Source organism: Aulostomus chinensis, chromosome 22 (assembly GCF_037954235.1).
Source record: "Aulostomus chinensis isolate RoL2024-O1b breed Wild chromosome 22, RoL_Achi_v1.0, whole genome shotgun sequence".
Taxonomy (NCBI): Eukaryota; Metazoa; Chordata; class Actinopteri; order Syngnathiformes; family Aulostomidae; genus Aulostomus; species Aulostomus chinensis.
Genome location: NC_141341.1, coordinates 2,512,464 through 2,522,739, shown reverse-complemented (window position 1 = coordinate 2,522,739; position 10,276 = coordinate 2,512,464). Strand labels below are relative to the sequence as shown.

The 10,276-nt window shown below is 46.3% G+C and overlaps 1 protein-coding gene across 2 annotated transcripts; it reads left to right on the top strand.

Moving 5' to 3' along the window:
• The first annotated feature begins 1,123 nt into the window (after positions 1 to 1,123).
• LOC147240314 (germ cell-specific gene 1-like protein) lies at positions 1,124 to 9,519 on the top strand. Of its 2 annotated transcripts, XM_086193424.1 has the most exons (7): positions 1,124 to 1,270; positions 2,980 to 4,067; positions 5,481 to 5,675; positions 6,387 to 6,446; positions 6,614 to 6,772; positions 7,214 to 7,325; positions 7,439 to 9,519. In XM_086193424.1, the coding sequence occupies exons 2-7, from the start codon at positions 3,872 to 3,874 to the stop codon at positions 7,974 to 7,976; spliced, it is 1,260 nt and encodes a 419-aa protein (XP_086049550.1). In that variant the 5' UTR covers positions 1,124 to 1,270; positions 2,980 to 3,871; the 3' UTR covers positions 7,977 to 9,519. The 2 variants fall into 2 exon arrangements, with proteins under 2 accessions (XP_086049550.1, XP_086049549.1); XM_086193423.1 differs by lacking the exons at positions 1,124 to 1,270; positions 2,980 to 4,067 and having other exon boundaries at positions 4,097 to 5,675; positions 7,439 to 9,517.
• The last annotated feature ends 757 nt before the right edge of the window (positions 9,520 to 10,276 follow it).

Below are 10,276 nucleotides of genomic sequence, written 5' to 3'. Positions count from 1 at the left end.
GGACAGGTCACCAGTCCATGGCAGGGCCAACACATAGAGACAGACAACCATTGGCTCTCCCAGCCACGCCTACGGTCAATTTAGAGTCTGGATTAACCTGGTCCCTCTTGATGTCTTTGGACTGTGGAGGAAGCTGGAGTACCAGAGAGAACCCAGCAGGAACAGGGAGAACATGGAGACTCACCCAGAAAGACCCCGTGCACCAGTTGGGGCTCCACCCACAACCTTCTTGATGGGGGCCACAGTGAGGACCACTGCTCCACCGTGCCACCCCCTACCCAAGACCACCTTACAGTTAAATTAACATCAGAAGTCTTGATCATGAAAGCCTTCCACAGTCAAACACGGTTGTTGGTACTGAATTGCTTTTATCTGCTCATTCATAACGGGGGCGGTGTGTCTTGGAGGTAGAGTGTCCGTCTAGCAACCAAAGGGTCTCTGGTTCGATTCTCACTTCCCCTGGTGACCATGTCCAGGTATCCTTGAGCAAGATACTGAACCTCTATATGAAACACTGTTGTTGCCACACTCAGTGGGTGACTTTACCACTCAGCTCTCTGTAAAACTTGTACTCTAAACTCTTGTAGGCGTCAGCTTGCAGGTGGATCGTCAGCCTTGTTCTCAGTACCATTTGCTGGCTGTTGCATATTAACTGCTTTGCACACGCTACTGCTATTAAATGCAGCCGTATGTGTCTGTAAACCCATAGCAGGTATTTGATATGTTGCTAGAGTCCCGGATGTGTCAGCCCTCTACCATCATCACAGCGAGACAAATTGAGCTAAAGAAGTTGATTGAACCGGGTCAGACATGTTGACTTGCACGGTCTTTCAATCAAAGACTCAAACCAAACCCCTTCAGTGGTAAAACAGACTAAAGCCAGCCCTCGTTGAAACTGGCCAGCTGTACTGGTGGCTGTTCAGATGGAATTGAAGCTGAGATAGCCTCACCAAGCATGAAACCACAACACTGTCACACTCATCTGAGTCCAAGCTGTTCCATACCATACTGTCAAATCAATCACTATAAGAGCAGAGGTCAGGAGGGCGATGAGCGAGTGAGGAGGAGAGCAGGGACAGTATGGGGAGCAAAGGGGTTGGGAAAGTAACAGATGGACTTGTGAGGATTAGAGGGAAATCTGGGTGGGTTTCTGATGGAAACTCACCCAAGACGGAGGAGAGAGAGCGATGAGGGAGCGTGGACGAAAGGTGCAAGAACCCAGATCTCTGTTTGAGGAGACGTGAGGGAGGAATCCAGAACCCCAAAAGAGGTAAGTCGAGTTGCTTTTATGTTCTCATCATTCATGGGTATAAGCTGATCAAAGTGTGAGCAGCAGCTGGATTTTTAATCGCATGTATGCAGGAAAGATTTCATCATATCGTGGTTATATTATACCAAAGGTATCTGACAAAGGGAAAGCAAAGTATTCTACTGTCACTCATTGCTTTATGGGTACAGTTATTCTCTGTAGTGATACATAAAGATGCTATTCACGCCGTAACACTTGTGGCTAAAATCCCTTAAATTGAACTCCCAGCGGTGCGGAAGGAAACACTGAGCGCCGCTATGGCAGATTGATCCACAACCCCAAACGTCTTCACTGGGATCAGTTCAGCTGTAAACCTGCTGAGGCTCAAGGAGCAGAAGTCCAGCAGAACAGTAACCACGCCAGCAGCATGTTTACATGTGTGCAAACCCAACCGTAATGCCAGGGCTCTTCAGGGTTATAGTTTCACGCCCTGTCACACCCCAATGCCCAGCTGATCCTAACTGGTCATTTTAAATGTTTGACTTCGTGCAGACCTGCGGGTGGTTGGTCATCGCAAACGTTGATTAAAAAAAAAATCTTATTTCAGATCCTGAAGTTTCCAAAGAAGAAGTTCTTTGTGGTGCAGGACATCCAATTTTTTTTGATTTGTTAAACGGATGCAGCCAAAATGTTCTTTTATTTTGTTTTCCTCCTGGAGCACAAACGCTTTGACAAATAATATTCAGATACATTTTACAAATTTGAAGCCCCTCAAGATGGAGAGAAGACTGGAAATGTTTTATTTCATTTTATCTTGAATGAAAATGTAAGGCTTGTAAACCTAGTAAAAGTGCTGCCATATATCTTTGAATATCTGTATATTGCATCTCTATCTTGATCGTTATTAAATTAAGCTTGCTTTTTTTCACGAGTACACAGGTTACCGGGCAATGAAAAGACTTAGAGTCTTCACTAAATGCCTACACACCTTCAGTTCGATGCTAAATCTGTGTGGATGTTTGGTTGCACCACAGAAACACGAGGTTCATTTTCACGAGACAAAATATTGTTACGGAAACTGGGGTTCCCTGTTCCAGTGGCAGGCCCGTGAACAGCTCTCTTCCTGTAGCTACGGCAGCTCATGGTAGTTACATACTACAGTGAAGAGTGAAGCTGAAAAAAAATGGCAGCGGTTACATTTTTCAAAACCCTTTGGCGTGTTGAGGCTTCAGGACTCTTGGGTTACTTCAAACAGGCATTTTGTGGGTTTATTATGACTTCTTTTTATGAGTAAATCAGTCTCCACTCACTCCACTTGCTTGGGAAGTTACTGCAACACCTTTCCACCCAACCTTCCATCAGCACAAGAGTGAACAGACAAAGACCTGAAGCTTCCTTTTTGGGTGAATATCCCTTTAAACATGAATAACGTGCAGAGTGCTGTATCACAGGCAACTGGACTTGTTTCTGGACTTGTGCAGACCAGCTGACAAATCAAGAAAGTGTGCCCGCCCTGACCCTCGTGGTCAGAGTGTCCACAGACCAGCCTCCCACAAGAGGAGTTCCTTTTTGATGGCAGGCAGCAGGCAACACTTAATCTACATGATAGTCTGATATGAACCCTTTAGTTCAATCCTGCTTCTAAAGGCTAAATCAGGGCGCGATTGAGGATAAAAGACTCCAATTGTTCCTGATGACTCCTGATCCAGATGCCTGTTTCCTTCCTTTAGGTGCTCCTCCAGACAAAGACAGCATGTGAGACAGTGGACATTAATCTCATCCACCTAACCCTGCAAGATTAACACAGATTACCAGGCCCCAGAGGTAGAGATCCCTGAGATACCAGACTAATCACTCCTTGTGCCCATTCAATCCGTCCCGAAGAGGTGGAGGAACAGGTTGAGGAACGCGATGTGCCCTGAGAGCTGGACTGATTAGTTGCAAAATCCACAGGATAAGATTTAGACATTTATCTTCATCGGCGACACAACTGTCACAGATGTGACGGGAAGGATGGGATAGAGGGACGGCTCAGGGGGAGGAGATGTGTTGCCTGGGTCGTGCCATACCATCAGGGAGGAGGGACGGACCTGAGTTTGATGCGCGTCTTTGCTGAGTTCCTTTGACTGGAGCAGGAGGAGAGCAAGACTTCCTCCTGCCACCTCTGGCCTGCACATCTGGCTCTTTTTGTCATTCTTGCTGGAAGTGATTAAATCCCAGCAGTTCATCTTCCTCCATTCCACTATCCTCTGACCCTCGCTCATCGACTGTCCCTCGTCCTCAAGCCCCGCCCTCTTGCCACTCTTTTTAGCTTCCCCTTCGACCTTTGTTCCACTTCTCAAATGTCCCTAATCCCCTTTCCTCGCTTTCTCTCTACTCCTCCCCACCATCATCCATGAATCAATCACCCCAACGATCCGCCATGTCACCATCATCATCTTGATTTGTTGCCATGGTGTCACGAAACCTCCCTCAATCCTCTGATCCTCGTCCTGATCAGCCAACAGAAAGTGTCACAGACTATTCCATCTGCTTCTGAACCAGGATCAAACTCAAAGGCCTTTCTGGTTGTTTCCACACACCCTTGATCATTGCTCTTCTGTCGTAACCAGACCTGGCGCCATGCTGGAAAAAATGTCCAGACGCAACCGTTCCCTGCTCTCCCTGTCCCTCACTTCCCTGGCCCTCACCTTGTCTGTGTCAGCATTCTGCACTTCGTATTGGTGCGAGGGAACTCACAAGGTGGTGAAGCCCCTCTGTCTGTCACCAGTCAAGATGAAGAACTGCGGACAGAACAACAGCCAGCCGTACACCACAGGTGAGCTGGGTGAATATGGTCAAGCAACGTCATGCTAGGTGTAACTTCTGTTTACAGTAAAAAGGCATCAGTTGTAGTTAATTGCAGTGGGAAAATGCTGATTTCTACATTGACACTGGGACAGAATAAGTGAGTGGTGCTTAAAAAAACATAATTCAAAACTAGTTCAGCAACGATCAGGTCTACCTGCATGATCAGGGGCTCTTTTTTTAAAGGGTCAAATGTCTGTTATTATAAAGCCGCATGTTACATCTGTAGTCCGTAATGATCAGGCCTTCATCTCGCTGTACCGCTGTGACCACAGAACCTGATCAAAAAGCAGAAAAAGCTCCAAACAACGTCTCAAAGGTCTAAAGGTTTTTCTGACCTAACTTAAGGTGGCACTGACCCCATCAATTTCCTTCTTCCTGCATGATTTGTGACTCTGAGTTCCTAAATTATACCAGTTCCAACCCGATCAGACTTAAAGTCTTTGTGAATTTTGACAAACCTCTTGCCAAACTGGCCCCAAATCTAGCTTTTGCTTGGCAGTTGTTTTAAAATTTGTAGTTTCTGATGTACGTTTTCTCACCTGCAATGAGCATCTTTCATGGAATGATCACAAATTAGTTATAGATGCCATTGGAGTTTTGGCCCTCAATTTAGTCTTATAGACAGAAAGAACCGCCTGACGGCTTCTCGTAACTCTTTGGTCCTGACAGCAAGTGGCCTGGGGTAATAACATCAGCACTGACACCAACCAACCATGAAATTAGGGGATAACCTAAATTCTAAAATACTGTGACGTGTAACTGTATGTCATCTGAAAATAAACATAGATCTACATTAATGTGTATGCGTGATTTGACTGGAGTAGCATATTTACGTAGCAGATAGCAGGGGACCCAGGACAGACCCCTGGCAGACCTCACGAACGAGAGGAGCATAAGAGGAGGAGCGAATCTACAATAATTACACAGAAGGACCTGTTGCAAAGATTCGCATAATCCCAGCTTTGTTGCTAATCTCAGAACTCTGTGTCTGCAGCTGCATGTTATCTGGATTCACTAACCCGTGGTCTTATCTTTCGGTGTTAAGCCTATTTGTTTCCATGTAGTATTCAATTTTCACTGTATAGAAAACGGCAGCTTAACTAAAGAACAGTGTTTTAGCAGTGGATTGTGTTACAGGCTGTGACCCATACAAGGCCTGTTTAAGGATTTATGTCAGTTTCCTGGCACGTCAGTTTAATGATGATCACTTCACTAAAAAGTCATTACATTATTGAACGCTACCGTCGAATCCCCCTCATATCTGTTTCCTCTTCCTCTGTTTCTCCTAACTCGTCAAATCTTTCATCTTTCCCCTCTCATTTATTCCCCACACCCCCTTATCTCTCCCTTCCTGCCCAATTCTCCATCGTTCTCCACCCAGAGGCCCCAACCCCTGACCCCAAGAACCCAGCCCCCAATGTGACACTCTCTCCCATGCAAAAGGAGGAGCTGGCCCGCTTAAAGAGGAAGCAGCTGGCCAATGCTGTCCACTACATTTGGGAGACAGGAGAGGACAAATACATGCTGCGCTACTTCCACACCGGCTTCTGGCTTTCCTGCGAGAAGCACAATGAAGGTTGGTGACAAGAACCATGGTGGTTTAGATGTGTTTAAAGTGATAGTTCACCCAGAAATGAAAATTCAGTCATCATGGACTCAACCTACTCGCGATGGAGGGTCTTCTCCTGGCTGGACATACCTGGAACACCTCGCTCACTAAAATCCTGACTAAAATTCCCAAACCACCCCAACCGGCTCCTTTCAACTCAGAGGCGGTGGTTCTGCTCCGAGTCCCTCACGGACGACTGAACATCTCACCTGATCCCTGAGGAGGATGCCAGCCCCCTCCTGAGGAAACCTGTTTCAGGTGCTTGTGTCTGCGATCTCGTTCTGTAGGTCCTAAGTCATATTTCAGGACTGGAGTTGAGAGCAGGAACCAATATTGACCACTTGATCCAGAGCTTTACCTTCTCGCTCAGCTCTCTTTTGGTCGCGACATTAAAAAAAAAAAACCAAAAAAACGCTCCTGCTGTTCTGATTCTCCAGCCCATCTCATGACTGGAAGTGGACCCCACGAGAGTTGCATTCATTCACTTGGGGTAAAGGACTCATTCTTGACTTGAAGTGGACATCATTTTCCTGCTGAGAATCGTGGCCTGATCCCCGTCCAAGCCACAATCCGATGTGTTAATTGTAAAAAAATGATAAGATGTTGGGATTTGAGATGGGTAATAGTTTTGAGCTCATCACCACCGGGGTCCTGATGCTGCTCTGATTGTTGTTTCAGGTGAGGATCAGGAGGAAAAATGTCGCAGCTTCATTGAGCTGACGCCAGGAGAGACACAAGGTCAGTGCATGAGGACTGTTTCAAAGCTGCAGAAACTGGAACAAGATTTTTAGTGACAGAATCTGCACCACATGAACATGAGTTAGTTTGCATCCTGCAACAGATCAGACGGCTCTTGCCTCGCTTTCAACAAAAAAAAAAATCCTCCGTCTGTCTGCTGCACCCAGGTGTCCTCTGGCTGTCCGTCATCAGTGAGTTCATGTACATTGGGCTGCTGGCCATGGGCTTCCTGTTGATGTGGGTGGAAGCGATTTGCCTCTGTGCCAAGAGGGAAATGAACGCCCTCAAGATCAACGCCTTCGCCGCCATGTGCACTGTTCTCTCAGGTGGGGGACGAGAGACACGCAAGGACGAATATGACTGAACCACCAGCAAACTGAGTCCAAAATTCATCGCTCATACGGACTCAGACTTTGTTGGCTACCTCACAAAAGTCTGATTCACTGTTTTGATTTAGAAATGAAGATTTAAAAAAAGGTCCGATTGGGTGGGATACTTTGACCGGACTGGAGGGAAACCATAACGGTAAAGTGTTTGCTGTCTTTAGTCTGTCTGGCCAGCATCGCCAGTCTGGATTTACATAAAACGTCCATTTTCCTCAGCCATGTAAACAGCTTCTCTGGATTCGTGTGATTTTCGGAATGAGGTCAAAAACTGGAGTCATTGTAGTCGTTTTTCATATCTGATATTGCTGTTTTTGAATATTCAGTCGCTGAATATACAGTCAGTGGTCTTTATCCTTCTCTCTGTCTTGTTCCCTGGACCAGGCATGATGGGGATGGTAGCTCACATGATGTACACCACAGTGTTTCAGATGACCGTCAGCATCGGGCCTAAAGACTGGAGACCACAGACCTGGGACTACGGATGGTCTTTCGCGTAAGTTTCTCTCAGTTTAACCTGAAATAACGGCACAGTGTCGTCTCTCAAACGACAAGGTGCATCTCTTGGTGTTTTGGTCACAGAAGTCTTTTCTTCCTGGTTCTACCCAGCATGGCCTGGTTGTCCTTCAGCTGCTGCATGGCGGCCGCCGTCGCCACGCTCAACTCCTACACCAAGACCATTATTGAGATGAAGCACCGGGCCCGTGTGAGGCTGGAGGAGGCCCGCACCGCTGCCCGCGCCCCTTCCTATGAGGAGGTCGTCAGAGGGAGTGGCGGAGGGGTTTACTCTGTCAGCCAGTTGATTCAACTGGGCCAACAGGGGGTGCTCATGGACCCACTGTGGCCCAGAGGAGTGGGCCCTGCTGTTGGACCGCTGGCGTGTGGTGCTGGAGGGGCCCTGCTTGTTGGTGGGGGAGGACTTGGAGTTGGAGGAGTGGGAATGGGAGGAGTCGGAGGAATGGGTGTGGGAACAGTGGTAGCACTGGGAGGAGCTGGAGGAGCAGGAGTAGTAACAGGAAGGTTGGTGGACCCCCGTGGCATGGTGGTGGTGGAGGGATGCGGCGCTGAGGGGTGTGAAGATTGTGAACGGGAGATGGATGAGATAGATTACGCCCTGCAGGAGGAGAGAGAGGACTCACTCTGCTGAGAGTGCCGGGGACGTGTCGGTCTCCGTCACGTCGGACGTACATTTAACCGAGGAAAAATTCACAAGGCTACAAGACTTGAACAAGAATCTTGAAATAGTTCCAAGTGCTGTTGAAGAATATAACCTTTGCGGATTGTTTGGCAGTGGAATTCTGCGTGTATGTGTTAGACGACCTGTGCGAAGCGTTTTGTGACTGCAGAGCTGTGAGGAGAAGAATAAACGATCTCATTTGATCCCACTTACATCAGCAGGAAACACGTTAGACCTCCCTTGGTTCCTCCTCATCACTGAGCAAAGTGTCTATGACGCTGAACTGCATCCAGGATCATGGTTGCAGGTTGTACGAGAGAATGCCTGGAGCAAAACAGACTCTGCTTCTACTGCATCGGTGTGAAGTTGTTTTGCAGTCCAGGAACACACAAACTTTTTGGGAGATGTGCTTACTGTCCATCCTCTCCAGAACTTTCCTCTGTGCTGCCTTTTCTCTGCCTCTTCCCCAGTCAGATTGAAGTCCTTTAGGTCTTGACAGTATTTTGAGTGCAGGCTCAACTCGGTACCCATATGTACAGGATGTAATGACGAGACGGAGACGGATGACGTGCCCTGCAGCATACCGCGAGTTATACGAAGCTTTGACTTCATTTCTGCGGGTAAAGACTCAGGCTTCACTTGTCAACCGTGCGAATGCGCCACGTGGAACACAGAGGTGAGGGGATGGTGTCCCCAGGCTGCACTAATCCTCTGCGAACAGGGCTTTGGAATGAGATATATAGTCTTAACTATTTTCCTGAAAAACTGAAGGACTTTGTGATTTGACACAACATCTTAAATCTTTAGTCCAAAAAAAACCCAAGTATTTGCTGAAGAGTAGAAGAGCGACAGCACCACTATTAATTGTGCTAAGCTACATAACTAGCACGGGTCATAACCACAGCGAAGACAAGGGTCTCTGTCCTCTTGTTTGGTTCTGTGAACCATGGAGAATAAGCATATTTCCCCAAAATGTAACACTGACCCAGGATAATTTTTTCATCCCACTGAAGTTGCTTTTTTGTTCACCCAATGAATGTAAGCCAGTATTCATATCAGCTGATCAACAATCAGGCTTTGCTACAGTCATTGTCTCAGTGGTCAACGACATCGTCTGGGTTGATTTGCTGCAAACAGCCGCCTTCACTTTTAGAAGTTGGGAGCAGTGGGATCGTAACTTTCCAGTATATCTGCTGCAGAAGAGCCAAAACAATCTTGGATTGTTGGATTGAACCGGGTTCAAAACCTATGGCAACCCTTTAATAGTATGTGAATGTTTAGACAATTTTGTTCGTTAGGTTAAAAGTTTGCTTTACAGAAGATGAAAAGGTTTATTTTGGGGGGTTTTCTTTCTTCTTTTGGTGGCTGGAATGAGAAAATGTGAGTTTAACAGGGGAATTATGATGCACCTGGAGGAATGAATGAGGACTGCAACATGATTTGTAGTTGTTGTGTTTTGTGTTTATTCTGTTTGCAATAAAAAAAAAAAAACATCACATCTGCACCACACTAGTAATATATTGTACTCATGTAATCATCAAAGTATGAGAAGACTACTTTAGGGTTAATTTAGAAAGCATCTGAATTACTCAACTAATTAAGCTGAAATACTTATATGGATGACTTGACGATCACCCCAAAAAGACGGAGTATGCTAATACTTCCAATCCACCATCTTTCAGTTTGCTAAGCTAATTAGCAGTCAGCTTGTCTCCATCTCGAAACTAAAAACCTCGCAATGTCGCCTTTTTTAAACGATGCCTTGTTTCTGTAAAGTTTTGTCTGGTGTTCATCAGTGTGAACAATAATAATACACAGATGAGGAAAGTAACTGCATTTCTTTAAGAGTGGATGGAAATGCCACCTGCTAGCTAGCAGGGTAATGGGGCGACTCGTTAGCCAAGCTAATTTGTGAGTGTCTTTGGCTGGGTAGTTGTGAGGAATACACATTACACAGATGGGGGGGGGGGGGGGGGGGCAATAACACATGGCTGCCTGTTAGCTTTTACGAGCATACTGATAAATTTGGCTAGCACGCTGTTAGCTTTTGCTAGCAAACCGTTGGTATTTGCTGGCATACTGTTAGCTTTTGCTAGCACACTATTGGACGTAACAAGCAAACTGTTAGCTTTTGCTAGCACACTATTGGATATAACAAGCATACTGTTAGCTTTTGCTAGCACACTATTGGACGTAACAAGCAAACTGTTAGCTTTTGCTAGCACACTATTGGATATAACAAGCATACTGTTAGCTTTTGCTAGCACACT

What these genes read in the sequence shown, in the direction of transcription:
- LOC147240314 (XM_086193423.1), top strand. Translation starts at nt 5,270, where the DNA reads ATGTCAGTTTCCTGGCACGTCAGTTTAATGATGATCACTTCACTAAAA. An exon ending in CTGCGAGAAGCACAATGAAG is followed by an intron (nt 5,676 to 6,386) that starts GTTGGTGACAAG and finishes TTGTTGTTTCAG; the next exon opens with GTGAGGATCAGGAGGAAAAA. An exon ending in GACGCCAGGAGAGACACAAG is followed by an intron (nt 6,447 to 6,613) that starts GTCAGTGCATGA and finishes TGCTGCACCCAG; the next exon opens with GTGTCCTCTGGCTGTCCGTC.